At 39.9% G+C, this 15,254-nt stretch overlaps 1 protein-coding gene across 1 annotated transcript in view; it reads left to right on the forward strand.

Moving 5' to 3' along the window:
- The first annotated feature begins 1,155 nt into the window (after positions 1-1,155).
- Positions 1,156-15,254, forward strand: part of Wdr36 (WD repeat domain 36) — a 35,048-nt gene continuing 20,949 nt past the window's right edge. Inside the window, exons 1-11 of the mRNA XM_006977931.4 lie at positions 1,156-1,493; positions 3,532-3,559; positions 5,245-5,345; positions 6,286-6,403; positions 8,270-8,402; positions 10,108-10,162; positions 11,422-11,554; positions 11,765-11,940; positions 12,251-12,371; positions 13,125-13,190; positions 13,885-13,971. Coding sequence (XP_006977993.1) covers positions 1,257-1,493; positions 3,532-3,559; positions 5,245-5,345; positions 6,286-6,403; positions 8,270-8,402; positions 10,108-10,162; positions 11,422-11,554; positions 11,765-11,940; positions 12,251-12,371; positions 13,125-13,190; positions 13,885-13,971 — 1,255 coding nt within the window. The 5' untranslated portion in view covers positions 1,156-1,256. The remainder of the gene's footprint in view (positions 1,494-3,531; positions 3,560-5,244; positions 5,346-6,285; positions 6,404-8,269; positions 8,403-10,107; positions 10,163-11,421; positions 11,555-11,764; positions 11,941-12,250; positions 12,372-13,124; positions 13,191-13,884; positions 13,972-15,254) is intronic.

Consider the following 15,254-nt stretch of genomic DNA (forward strand, 5'->3'; position numbering starts at 1 on the left):
GAAAATTATATATACCAAAAAATAACAAAAAGTGCATAAAAAAACGTGGAGTCCATTTTGCATTGGTCAACAACTGACCTGGAGCACCGTTGGCATGCACAGGCCCCCCTGTAGAAACCCTGATGGTATCAATTGCAAATAGCTTCTTGGTTATGGGTGGGACTTTGTGTCCACTTCCTCTTAGCGCTGGGATTTTGTTTGGAGCTACACAAGACCTTCACAGAAAAGTTTTAAATTATACAAACATTTAGCCGGGTGGTGGTGGCCCACACCTTTAATCCCAGCCTTGAAATCTCAGAGATCTGCCTGCCTCTGCCTCCTCTGCTGTGATTAAAGGTGTGGGCCACCACAAAGACTAATATGAAGAATTCTCACATTATTTTATAGCTTCAACAACTACCAATCTTATTTCAACTAAATCTATTGCCATTTCCAATTACCCTGAAGTAAATTCTTATACAGTATATTGCTTTTTTCCAATCAGATCTCTCTTACTTAGTTCAAGCTGGTGTAGAACCCACTATGTAGCCCAGGCTGGACTTGAATATGCCGTCTTCCCTCCTACCTGCTGCTGCTGCTGCTGCTGCTGCTGCTGCTGCTGCTGCTGCTGCTGCTGCTGAGATTACAAGCCTGAGTCACCACAACTGCTACACCATACATGTGGACATATGTCAGTGTGCCTGCTCAACCCATCAAAAATGTTAAAGACAAACACGATATTACTATCAATTAACAATTAACTTCAATTGTTCGTTTGTTTGTTTGTTTATAGACAGGGTCTGTCTATGAAGCCCTGGCTGTCCTGGAACTCACTCTGTAGACCAGGCTGGCCTCCAACTCAGAGATCCGCCTGCCTCTGCCTCTGGAGTGCTGGGATTAAAGGCGTGCACTACCATGCCCGGCATTAATTTCATTTCTTAACAAGTATCCCGTGGTGTCTTGTTTTTACACCTTTTATAATCCCAGTTTTAGCCTTTCCCATTGTCATTAAAGTCCTTTCCAAGCTATTGGGTATTTTACTTCCCTTGTAGCTGCCAATCCAGCGGCCCGCCCGAAAGTGATTCCCCTCTACCAACAGGAAACCCACGCCACGGAGGAAGCGGCCAGCAAATGCGACCGGCGGAACCAAAGTTGCACGTGGCCTGCGGGCTCCGGGGGGAGCCGCTTTTGTGTGACACCGAAGGCCGGCTGGGCTAGCACATTGGCGCCGGGTCCCGGAAGTGCTCCTCCCGCACTGCTCCGGCCCAGGCTCCTCCATGAGGCATGCTGAAGCGCCCGGTGAGCACTTCCCACCCGGCCGCGAGCTGAGCGGAGCCCTGGCTGAGCGGGAGATGGAGAGCCCTGGGGAAGGGCGCACGGCCAGCGTGCTGTTCGCGGGGTTCCGGGCCTTGGGGCTCTTCAGCAACGACGTCCCACACGTGGTGCGGTACAGCGCGCTCAAGCGCCGCTTCTATGTGACGACTTGCGTGGGCAAGAGCTTCCACACGTATGACGTGAGTGATTTCCTCCACCCGCTTCCCAGGAACCAGAACCGGCCCGGTGTTGTCCCACTTTCGCCTCCCACCTACCTAGGGTTTCCCTTTTTGCCGCCCTGTCTTACGTAATCCCTCCCTGTGGTGCGGTTGTCTTCGTGGCATCCTTGCCCTTGCTAGGGCACCTCGCCACCTGGGGCGAGTTTCGGAGGGGTCTTCTGGCCCAGGGGAGAACTACTGGTGAACATCTCAGTGGTTTGGCAGAATACCTCTTTACATACATACGCCTGTGGATGTAAACACATAGAGCAAGACCCCATCCCTCATTCGTAATCTTTCTCCACAAAAGGAGACTTCTTGGGCGTTTCATTGTATAATTGGCCACAGGAATTTGGTTGGAAATTCAGACTAAAACAGTGGAAGAAATAGAGACGGTGAGATAAAGATCTAGGGAACCCTTCACATTTGATAGCTATCCAGTTTCCTACGTTTTTGAGGGTTAATAGCAAAGGTCTTTAATGAAACTGCAGACACTCAAGGCTGGTTTCACTATCTGGTAGCAACCTTAACTAAATTAGGATGTAAGTCTTAGGAAAATTAAGTTACTTGCCAAGGCCCTTCCTCTTATCGATGGTATTTAACTTTTAATAGCCTATCTGTCATTACACTCGTTTTCTATTATTTTATGCAAAAGAGTGTGAGTTCTTAATGAGGACAGCATGCCACAGTAGGTGTGGCTGAAGAAAGCTGTTGAGTTCTGGAAGCCTGGTTCAGCATTGTTGTCAAGAGTGGGTTATAATGAGGTTATTCACCCTGTACAAGCTTGTGCTGATGATGCTTCCTCCTTGCTTGCCAACCGTGGGCTTTGCTGAAGTTTCCCAGCTGAAGTGTAATATTTTCTGTTTCTTAGTTAAAAGTGCTTGAAATTGTCCTTGGTCTTGCTACTCGGTTACATATAAACTCACCTTTCCTCTATACTCTGCTTCCAAACAAACACTGTGATTAGAAAAGTAACACATTGAGAATTTTTATAAAACTTTCTCCTTTTGCTTTGTGTATTGAAGTTTACTGTTTAAAAAAAAAAATCAGTGAAGGTCTCATTTTGTTCTAACTTGTGGTGCTTTTTACTTTTACTCTTAGTATAACAGCATGATATATAGGAAGACTCTGTGCTGCTCACACCAACCAGTGCATTGTCTGAAACTGGAAATCACTTGACAGTAGAAATATGAACCTTTTGTGTTCAAGTCACTGATGTGCCCAAGATAACTTGTAAGCTAACTTGTTGGACCATTTCTCTCTCCTCTAGCTTTTTTACCATGCCTTCAGACTTCCCACAGATTCACTTATAGTACAAGGAAATTAGACAGATTTTTGAATAGGACGTATTTTAGATAGCTAATATTTATTGAACATTTACTGTATGATTGGCTCCATTCTGTTTTACAGATGTTTACTCAAAATCTCATTGAATGATCCTATAATGTGTGTATGCATTCTAATCCCACCCCACTTTTTCATCCAGAACGGTCAAATTTGAGGCACATAGTAGCTAAGTAAAGTTCCTGATGTCACCCAGCTCGATTACTACCCACATACTAAGATCAGTGAGTTATAGTGTGTAAACTAGTCATGACCATTGTTTTTGTGTGAGTTATGAGTGGTTCCATATTTTTGTAAAATTTGGAGGAAGATCAAAATTATTCTATGACATGAAAACTATATAAAAATTAGAATTTAATATGCATAGATAAAAGTTTACTGGAGTTCACCCATGCCCATTTATTATGTGCATGTGCTTTCATGCCACAGTCAAAATCTGTGTGACCCACAAAGCCATGTACAGAAGCTGTCTGTCACTTATCTCATCACCCCTGGTAAAACAGGTGAAAATACAGGCATTCTTCATAATACAAGTTAGGGTCAGTGAGTATCTTTCTTCGCAAGGACAGCATAGCAAATTTATTTAGGAGGTAATAACTGAATTTTGGGGTCTTAGGTATTGTAATTGTTTTGTTAATGAAAATGTGTTTAATTCTTTTTTTTTTTTTTTAAACAGGTTCAGAAACTTAGTCTGGTTGCAGTAAGTAAGTGTACCTTGTTCTGAATTTATTCATGTTTGCTACATCTAGTTTTGATTTTGTCATAAATTTAAAGTGTAGGATGTTGTATTGTTAGTTGCCATATCACTTAGTTATAGTTCATCAGAACTTTGTTTTTATGATCTACACGATTATTATTATTTTTAATGGCTGGTTCTTTTGTGCTGGGAATCAAACCCTTGGCCTTGCACATGCTAAGCAGACATTGTACAACTAAAGTCCATCTCAAGATGAGATTGGAGCTTATGAGGAGTGCAGGTTTTTGTTGTTGTCTTGTAATACTTTCAGTTTGAGGTTTCTGAATTCAGGTTCTTGGTGCTGTGTCGGGAGACATGTGCTGTTGCTAGCCTTATTCCTCTCAGTGATAACTTTGATGATTTGGTTAAGGTGACTTTGGCGAGGAGGATCCTTTGTTGTCACTACTTATTTTGTGGTAGCATGCACTTAGAGACTGATTGTCCCTTTATTCTTCCGAGTGTCTCTTAGCTCTTGCATGATACTTGCCAGAATCAGTTATTGGCATATTTGGGGTGTGTGTATGCAGACAAAGAAACTTCAATGGAAGAACTGCATTCACTGTATGTTCAAGGTTAGCTGAATAAATTAGAGGCGGGGAGACGTTGGAGGCTATCAGCTATAGGGAAACTGACTGCCACTTGGGCCAAAGGACCAAGGCAAAGAGTAGTGTTGTTGGATCCTGGTGGGAACTAAAGCTCTGGAGGAGAAAGGGATTTAGTTATGGAAGGACCAACTACTGTGTTTATTCCTTCTACTATTAAATATCTATCTATCTATCTATCTCTATCTATCGAGAGAGACTCAATTTAGTTTGTTGTTTTCAGTGAAAAGTATATTTACTTTCTGGAGGCTGTTTAATAGACTAAGGGCTTGGCAGCTGAAACAGACTAGTTTTACCCTCAAATACAATCCTAGTTAGATGTAAGACTTAAGGAATTCACTGTATGTATCTAATAAACCATGAGTGTGTTTGGTTTGGTTTTAAGTAAATAAGCAGAAGAGAGTAAACCAAGTTGAGTAAGAAGTAAATTGGTAGTCCTATAAAAAAAATACTGTTGTAGAACCTAAATCCCCAGATGGAACACACAGGGTGAAAACTACCTGAGACTGTCCTCTGTCTACAAAACTCTTTTCGTCCTAAGAGAGAAACAAGAAGGACCGGGCATTGTGATTGTACAAGTGAAAGAGGCCTTAGGAAATAATATCTTGTGAGAATGGCTGGAGGTAATAGGCGTATTTACTTTGCAAAAGTCTGAGTAGAAACCATAACGTATGTCATTATTTTAGTGCTCAGCATCTAGAATACTGTATAGAGTTTTTAGGGTTAGTCCAAGTTGCGATTTACTTTTCAATTTTTCTTGGAATTATTTTGTTTAACATGTTGCAGTGATAGCTACTTAGTTGTCCATCTGCCAGAATCTTGTATATTAAGTGCTGATTTTTTTTCAACTTCTCAAAAAGATTTTTCTTTCTTTAGAATTCTGTTATGTCTTTATGCCATACATATTTATGACATTGAAGTAAAAATTTTATACCCTGATTCTCATCTTTATTTAAATTTGAATCACAGTCGTGAAAATATTTTATGTATATTTAAGATTTCCAATCATTCCAGAGTCTTAATAACCCACATTTCTTTTCTGTTTTCCTAGGTAACTCTGTTCCACAGGATATCTGTTGTATGGCAGCTGATGGGAGGCTCGTCTTTGCTGCATATGGGAATGTTTTCTCTGCATTTGCCCGTAATAAAGAGGTTTGTTGTGGTTTTTTGTTTTGTTTGATTTTCGAAACAGGGTTTCTCTACATAGTATCCCTGACTGTCCTGGAACTCACTATTTAGACCAGGCTGGACTCAAGCTCACAGAGATCCACCTGCCTCTGCCTCCCGAGTGCTGAGATTAAAGGTGTGTGCCAGCACCGCCTGCCTTGAGATTTAAATTATGAACTACTTGAATGTTATTTTATGTCAGTTTCTAAAGGAAGAGAAGATGGGTTTCGTGTGTGTGTGTCTGTGTGTGTGTGTGTGTGTGTGTGTGTGTGTGTGCGCGCGTGTGCGCGCGCAGCTGAATAAACATTAAGTTTGCACTGTATATTTGAGGTTAGGGGAACAAATTAGAGACAGGGAGATGTTGGAGGCTGTCAGCTGTGAAGAAACTGACCACCTGCTGGGCCAAAGGACCAAGGCAAAGAGTAGAATTATTGGGTCCTGGTGGGAACCGAGTCCTGGAGGAGAAAGTTATGGAGGGACTAGCAACTGTAATGTGTTTCTGTGTCAAACCAGAACGGTATAAGGAAGAAGTAGTCTATGCCTATTTTTCCCCGTCTCATCAACAAGTCACTATGGTGGAATCTCTGGAGGCCAGTCTTCTGTCGCATACATTTTTCTAGGATATACAGTGTTACTGTGGTAGTACTGGGAGGGGGTCCTGTGTGTGTGCACACCACTTCTTGAACTACAGCAGAGGCTAAGCTCTCTAGCTCTCATTTATGACATCTTCCTACTTCACTTCCTTATGAATTGGCTGGGTGAGCAGGTGAACGGGCCTGGTTCCTTATTATTTTGTCATTTCATCTCAGATAATCAAAAGTTGGACTACATTTCTTAGCATGAACATTTTTAGTGTTAACATGCTTTCTGGATGATACATGATGGACTGAGTAACCTGAATTTCTCTTAAACTTTCACATTATAGATAGTACATACTTTTAAGGGCCATAAAGCAGAAATCCATCTTTTGCAACCCTTTGGGGATCACGTTATCTCAGTGGATACTGACAGCATTCTTATCATTTGGCACATATATTCAGAAGGTAAGACTTTATTTCTCTGCATGGGGATATTATATATACTTATGTATGTAGTTAAAAGTCTTTGAAAACCGTAAGTTCTCTACCAGAGTTCTCGCATGTGTATAACAAAACACTGGGAGTATTTAGCACGTATGAAAAAAGATCCTCAATAAACAATTACTTAGACTGTGCACACCTTCAGTATATTAGGTGTACTCATCTCAGCTAATATATCCTCCAGGGTTGGGGATATGTTCTGTGGTTTTCTCTGTGAAATTAATTTGGACACACAGTCACACCTGAGTCATTCTTGGGTAATATCTTCAACTTTAAGTAAGGGAGATTGTGGTTGTAAACTTGAAGATCCTGTAGCCTGAAAGAAAATAGTCATCCTTTTCCAAAGGATGTGAGTCAGTGCCATTTAATTGATGTTCCTTTGCAGCAGCACTGTGTTTAAAAACTTGTGTAAGTCTCAAAGGTGAGGAGTTGACCACCAGGATATCCCTAGCTTTTCCTTCATCAGGTACTGGGTGTCCATTCTGAATTGAATCTTTTCAGTTTGCATTTTTAGTTACTACTACCTCTCGGTGATCTATTGAACAGTAAGCATGTTTGTTTTTAGTAAATAATATTTAGATACTGCCCTTGTGGGAGGTATCCCATTTCCTCATCGAAGTTATAACCCTTTGTTTCCTTTTTACTCACGTAAGGGAAAGCACTTTCTGTGATGACAGGTGTTCATAAGGTCTCAGATGTGGCTCCTTGCTAATGCCAATTCCCAGATTTTTTGTTGCTGTTACAGCAGCATGGAGCTATTTATAGTGATTTCAAGTAAAACTGCTGGCACAAAAAGGCAAGGACATCGTAAAGTGCATTCTGATGTTTGCATACTTTCCCCTTATCCTTCTCCCATGTGCCTTTGGGGGCCATTCGTTGAGGCAGGGTTTCTTCATGTATCCTTGACGGTCCTGCAACCCACTCTGTAGATCAGGCTGGCCTTGAACTCACAGAGATCTGCCTGCCTCTGCCTCCTGAGTGCTGGCATTAAAGGTACGTGCCACCACCACCCAGCTATTATGTCTTCTTTGATACTAAATTGTTGGCAAATTGTAGAAACATTGTTTTAATCACAAACTGAAATAAAAAGCAAAATAAAGAGTAATCTTAAATGTAGTGAACATACAATTTCTAAGAGCTTTTTGATTGTTCAGCAAGTAACTCTTCGCTGTACTCCCCCCCCCCACACACACACACACACTCTGAAGGATTATAACTTGACTTCCTCTGTTGGAAACTCTTTTGAGGAAATGTGTAATCATTACTGTTGTTAGTTTTGATGAGGTTTGCCTCTTTGTATTTTATTTCAGTGACTCATTGAGCTTTGTAAATATTTGTGTTTCATTTAGAACTTTCTTTCCTGCTTCTTTATTGAATTATAAAAATCCTAATGCTGATCCTAGGATCATTTTTAATCCTTTCTGTAAACTGATTTGGCAGTATAATTTTGAATAGTAGTATTTACACTAGAACTTGTCAGTTATTTTTCGTAGTCTAAATGGCATTTGCAAGGTGACCTATTACATTTTATTTCTCAAGAAGTGTTTATTGGATAAAGGCATTTGCCGGTGGTCAGTGTTAGTCCTGCATGGAGTGAGAGAACCAGCAGCTACATGGCCTATTCTCTGACATCACATGCACACTGTGTACATGTGTGTCTATCACATGAACAAAATAAAATAAATGTTTATAGATTAATATGTCTTTGATTTGTTATAGTAAATCTCTAGTGTGCTATATTGACTTATGTAGTAGATGTGACTATATGAAAAATGTAAAAAATTATTTCATAAACAAGAATTATATTGTTAATAACTTTTACTTTTGTAGAAGAATACCTTCAGTTGACATTTGATAAATCAGTTTTTCAAATTTCTACAATTTTGCATCCAAGCACCTACTTGAATAAAGTCCTGCTGGGCAGTGAACAGGGAAGCCTGCAGTTATGGAATGTAAAATCCAAGTAAGCGCTTCATTTAAGTGCCTTAGGTAACTCCCACTTCCTCTACTGCTTCCTCAAGGATGGGAAGTCTCTCCACTCATTCTGTTTCCCTTATTTATACTCCCTTTGAAATACTGCCTTGACAGCACATGTGAAAGCTGGTCTGTTGTCCTGGTACTTGATGGGTAGTGTCATAAATGTCTGTTGAACAGTATTTGCTAATGGCTCAATAATGGAGAAGAATCCATGGAGTCCTAGTGAAGGTTTCCATAAAGTTATTGGGCAGTGACTAGTAAAAATCTTTATAAACACAAATTACTTTAATCACTGTCAATCTACTGTCTACTGTTAGTAGAGATGGAAGACTGCCAACATGATTTTAAGTATATATTTACCTGTTATTTGAACACATACCAAAGAGAAGGGAAGGCAGCTCAACCTTCTTTATGTAGTATTTAAAAAGCAAACAAGGGGCTGGAGAGACGGCTCAGTAGTGAAGAACATTTTCTGCTCTTGCAGAGGACCTGGGTTTGGTTCCCAGCACCCCCATCAGGTGGCTCACAACTGCCTGTAACTACAGTTCCAGGGGATGTGACACCTCTTCCTCAGGTACCAAGTGTGCATGTGGTGTGCAGACGTACACGTGGGCACTCACACATAGACAAAACATTTGAGTCCTCCCCAGTTGTCCTTTCTGAAGCCTTTATAAGGTTGCAAGGAGAAGGTTTGATATTAATCCTATTTCTTAGTTTCCAATCAGTCTTCAGTTCAACTTAACGCGTTTGACTGCCTACTCTGTGCCAGGTTCAGGGTTATCAACCAAAATCTGTTTCTATCCATAGTGATTTTCTTAGATTTTTCTTTTACATTATTTGCTGTACTTTATCCATTGCTTAGTTTTTGAGTAATCTAAACTATGCCCATTTGCACAATTAAATTTATGATTTAATTCTTTGGTGATTATTTTGTTTTTTTATATCTTTGTGTCATTTCATTGATGGTTTGATTCTGAAACCAAGGGTAGCATCAGAATTGTCCTATATAATTCATGAAATGTGCAAATACTATTCCCATCTGTGGTGATGTTTCTAGAAATAATTAATTTGTAATAAAAATGAAGTCTACCTATATTTTGTTTTTGTTATTGTACTCTAACATGATTTTGTTCATAATATTATTTTTCTTAAGAACTGGCAGTTAGCAGCTTGAGGTCTAAAATGCATCTCGACTCCCTTCCTTACTATGTTATCTTAGCCTAATTATTTCACTTCTGTTTTTTGGGAAATGGTGAATACTGTAGCACTTATTTTATGTGATTACATTTTAAATATTAAGTAAATTAACATATGTTCTAAGAATAGTGAGTGTTAAGCCAGAATTTATAATAAACAGCATCTGGGTGCCAGAGGGATGGCCCAGGGGTTAAGAGTACTGGATGCTTTTCCAGAGGACCTGGGTTCAATTCCCAGCACCCAGATGGCAGCTCACAGCAGTCTGTAACTCCAGTTCTGGAGATTCCAATGCCCTCTTCTGGACTCTGAGGGCTCTGTAAACATGTGGTACACAGCTATAACATTCAGGCAAAAACACCCATATACATAAGAATCCTTTAAAAAGAGACTATAGCATCCCTTGATAAAAAAATAAAAGCACCTGTTATTTTCTTAAATACGTAGTTGCTTTTGTTTTCTTTTGAAAACTAAGTTTTACCTCTTTGCTCTTACAGTAAACTCCTGTATACATTTCCAGGGTGGAAAGCTGGAGTGACAGCCCTTCAGCAGGTTAGTGTCACTAAAGAAAAACAAGGCTAGTGTAGCCACGCCTCCCAGAGTGACTGTGTTTAGACTTAAGTAAAGATTCGTACCTTACTTTCTCTTCAAATTGTTACCCTGAGGAAGTAGTGTTATAGAAACTTAATTGAAAATAAGAAAAACTGGCTTTGCTATGAAAGTTTGTATGATTCTATGTACTTGGAATTTCCTAGTGATTTCATTAATGAGTGTATCGTTCAGTGCCTTACGTGGAACAGAAATGAAATAACTGTGATGGGAAGGAGACTGGAGAGCACAGAGCGAAGTCCATCAGGACTGAACTTTGGCATTTGAAATAATTGAGGCTCCAAATCTAGTGTTTATTAGATGGTAGAATCTGCCATCAACAACTGCTTTTGTTTTCACGCTTAGTCAGCCAAGCGTGTGCATGGGTGTACATCTGCAGAATATCTGGTTTATCTACTGGTGTAGCCTTACTCTTCTAAATATGCGCTGCCCACACCGGCTCCGTTTATTTGCATTCCAGCATTGGCTTTGTTATGGTTTTGATTGTATGCCCTGAAGCCTCCAGTTCTCAAGTGATTAAGTGTCTGGAGGACAAGGACCTTGTTTGTTTGTTGTCCTTAGCTTCTAGAGTCTGGCTGTAGTAGGAACTTAACAGCCTGCTGATGAATTGTATAGCCTGACTCATTCCATAATAATACTGGATATTCATCTGTATTAAAACAGGAACTCTTAAGGGAAGCTTCTCTATTAGACCAAAGACCATTGTAATTATTGACTATTAATGCTGGAACAGACTAATTATAAAACAGTAAAATGCTTTATAGGTTTTTCCTATTTTCTTTTAGTAAACAGTTATTTACTTCCTGTTTAAGTAGGTCACTTATGCTTCCATGCGTATGGCAAGTCTTTCCATGGTTTTAAGATTTGACCTCCTGTCCCATTTCTTCTAGTCAGAGATCATAGGGAATTCATATACAGTCTCCTTTTCTGTATGACTGTTTTCTAACCAAATCAGCATTGATACAAGGTTGGAAAGTCACTGTGACTAGCAGAATTGAAGCTGGGAAGTAATTTGGAATATGCATTGTTAAATACATATTTAACATGTATGTTAGTGACTGATAATGCCAGAATGATAGTATTAGTGGGGTTCTTTCTTCTTTTTAGAAGACACTTCATTTCGTTTGATAGCACATAATAGTGTACATCATCAAGAAGTTATATTGTTTAAGAAAATAAAAGGCTGAGTCATTTATTTTCAGGCACCAGCTGTGGATGTTGTTGCCGTTGGTCTTATGTCTGGTCAAGTTGTCATTCACAACATTAAGTTTGATGAAACATTAATGAAGTTCCGTCAGGATTGGGGACCCATTACTTCCATTTCATTTCGCACAGGTAACTTAATCGTAAGAGTTAAGACTAATTAAATTCATCACTAAAAAGATAAGGGTATTTTTAAAAACCATGTTTTCTTGTAGTTTAACCTAATAGAAACTAAGATAAGACTAAGGTAGAAGAAAGCATAGAAATGTGGGCAGATTAATTATACATCAAGAGAATTATTGTCTTGTTATGTTTTGGTTAATGTTTTTATTTTATTAACAGATGGTCATCCTGTAATGGCAGCTGGAAGCCCATGTGGCCATATTGGACTCTGGGATCTGGAAGACAAAAAATTAATCAATCAAATGAGAAATGCACACTCCACAGCAATAGCTGGGCTGACATTTCTCCACAGAGAACCACTGCTTGTTACAAATGGCGCTGACAATGCTCTTAGGGTATTATGATTATTGTCCTCTTCTAAGCACAAGTGGCTTGGGGTTATTATAAGTTTGTTTTAATATGTTAGCCTTGAACTTATGGCTAATGGAGTGTGGGATGAGATTGGTACAGATGAAACAGAAATCTAGCAGGGTGTGTGACTGGCGAGCGGGTAGGAATTGCAGCTGATTTTTTCCTGAAACCCCTCGAGGGGCCAGTGGTGGGCGCTGCAGGCGCTGTCCGCTGATGGTTAACGTGTTCAGGAGATGACTGAACTCCTTGCGGATGGCACTAGGTTGACACAGCTCACGTTCTGTTTCTCTGTAGATATGGATATTTGACGGCCCTGCAGGGGAAGGACGACTGTTGAGATTCAGGATGGGACATAGTGCTTCTCTTACCAAGATCAGATATTATGGACAAAATGGACAGCAGATTTTAAGTGCAAGTGAGTCCCTGCTTCTTAGCATTATTTTGAGTGAACATTAAGAGGTAGAAACTCAGTATTCAGTTGGCTTGGTATTTACAGGCTTTTCAATTGAAATAGCTCTTTGAAATGTTCCAAACTGTAGCTTTGCATAGAACCTAGCTTTCCAACATCTGTGATTGGCGTGTGTTTACTGCTGTGGTTGGTGGCGTGAAACCTGGGGCAGACTAAAAGTCTCATGCCATAGCCAAGTTTATTCAGAGCATTAGGTAATTTATAATCTTAGGGTTAAGAATCACATGATTAGCTGGGCGGTGGGGTGGTGGCACACGCCTTTAATCTCAGCACTCGGGAGTCAGAGCCAGGCGGATCTCTGTGAGTTCGAGGCCAGCCTGGTCTACAGAGTGAGATCCAGCACAGGCTCCAAAACTACACAGAGAAACCCTGTCTCGAAAAACCAAAAAAAAAAAAAAAAAAAAAAAAAAAAAAATCACATGATTAAGGTGTTCGGGTTGAACAAGATACCTATGGCAAAAAAACTAATTTTCCCTAGAGGCCTATGAATAACAACAGCTGAAGTCCACTCACTCCTATCTGCTACACCTGGAGCATAACACACTCTAAGAATAATTTTATGTTTCAAAGAAACAGATCACAAGACTCTGGTTTCCTTAGACGCACTCAGAGGTCTCACACGACCGACTCCGTTGTTGGACTGTCCTCACAGGCGTGTTCTGTGTGAAATGTGACTGGGGTTTCTGTTCATATCTTTAGGTCAAGATGGAACCCTGCAGTCCTTTTCTACAGTCCATGAGAAATTCAACAAGAGCTTGGGGCATGGTAAGTCATTCACAAGGTAGAAACTATGAGAGACCTGAAGTTCCATTAATTCATTTCTTCTCTTGGATAACACTTTTCCCTTTGAGAAGTTTACGAAGGAGGCATTATTTAAGCAAATACCTTTGTATACCCATGTGTTTATATTCACATTTCTAAAGTAACTCCTCCAATAAAATTGGAGAGAGGTAACCCCTTCCCAGCTCTTCTCACCTAGGAGTGTATGATTTTCAGAGAAAGTTTTTAGTTCTCATGTGCCACTACACATATGATGGTACTCAGTGGGACTTTATAGGTTTTCGTGTGTGTTTTTGCTAATAAGCACGCAACATTTTTTTAACTATATTTTTATCTGATTGCTGCTATGGTGTTGGTGGTGGCCTCTTACTTGTTGGCCTTTCTGTTGGTTCTGAAACATCCCAGTGAAACCCTGACTGGCACTGTTTGGTTCTTTTGATTCATTTCCTCTATGACTATAGTATCCTTGAAAAGTAATAGTGTTTTCCTGTTATTTCATGGAACTTATTTTCATGATTTAATTAACTTCAGACACTATTTAATAGCAGTGGTAATAACATCTTTGCTTTGCCTCTAATTTAATTGGGAATATTATACATTTATTGTAACAAGGAAAAACTTTTCCTTACCATACTTTTTCATTAAAGAACTTTCCTATTACCCTTTTTACCCACCCCAGGATTAATTAATAAAAAGATAGTTAAACGTAAAGGACTTCAGAACACCATGTCAGTAAGGCTCCCGCCTATCACCAAGTTTGCTGCTGGTGAGTAATTTTACACTTTTTCATGTCTCCTTTGATTTATGTTTGTGTCCCCTCTTTTTTTTTTTTTTTTAAGGTTTGTGCCGCCACCACCTGGATTTTCTTTATTTTTTTAAAGATTAATTTTATTACATATACAGTATTCTGCCTGCATGTTTGCCTGCAGGCCAGAAGAAGACACCAGATCTCATTACAGGTGGTTATGAGCCACCATGTGGTTGCTGGGAATTGAACTCAGGACCTCCAGAAGAGCAGTCATTGCCCTTAACCTCTGAGCCATCTCTCCAGCCCCATGTATCCCCTCTTTTAATAAATGTTTCTGTGTATTAAGTGTCCAGGAAGTGAACTCAAGTGCATGCTAATCTTGTGTGAACACTGAGAAGGTTGCCTTTAACAGGAGCTTGTTTTATGTTAATCCCCTTTTCTTGTAACGGCCATTAGTAACATTTGGCTTTAGAGTTCCCTTTACTGTGTCGTATGCCTGCTAATGAAAGATCATTCAAACAGCAACACTTGAGGACACAGTTCTCGTCCAGCGTCCCTGACTTTGCATATCTGTGGCATTAGGACAGACCTTCTTTGTAAGGAGGAGGCACACAGATCATAGGTCATTGAAAACTACCAAGAAATAACTCTGTAAACATGTGTCAATTTTAAGGTTATTTCCAGGTTACAGAAATAGCCGGATTACCAAGTGTTTTGACCGCTTTCCAGCCTGTTTTGCCTTTCTAAACATACATCTCAATCATACTTAGAACCATTTAGTGGTTCTGGGCTAGAATATCGTCTTCGAAACATGACTTTCAAGATCCTCTGTATTTTGACTAGTAGTTTTTCTTTCCCACCTCTTCCAAGAAAATACTTCACCTACTTGCTCTCCTCAGTTTTTCTTACTTACTTTTTTTAATGTTTAAAATTTTTGATTCATTTTTAATGTGTATAGGCATTTTACCTGCATCTACAAATGTGTACCACATACGTGCCTGGTGCCCATAGAGGCCAGAAAAAGGTCTTGGAGTCCCTAGAACTGGAGTTACAGATGTTTGTGAGCTACAGTGTGGGTGCCAGGAATTGAACCTGGGTCCTCTGGAAGGGCAGCCAGGGCCCTTAACCTTCCTCATCACTCTAGCCCTGCTTAGTCGCTCTTGGGCCCCCTACCTATAGGGATCCAACACCACCACTACCACTAGCCTGCTAATTTCTGTTTTATTACCACTCTTGGTGAGCTACTATTTTTATCCTAAAATCTCAGTAAACTCTTCTTGAGACCCTTTAGAAAACACTGT

This window comes from Peromyscus maniculatus, chromosome 19, assembly GCF_049852395.1.
Source record: "Peromyscus maniculatus bairdii isolate BWxNUB_F1_BW_parent chromosome 19, HU_Pman_BW_mat_3.1, whole genome shotgun sequence".
Taxonomy (NCBI): Eukaryota; Metazoa; Chordata; class Mammalia; order Rodentia; family Cricetidae; genus Peromyscus; species Peromyscus maniculatus.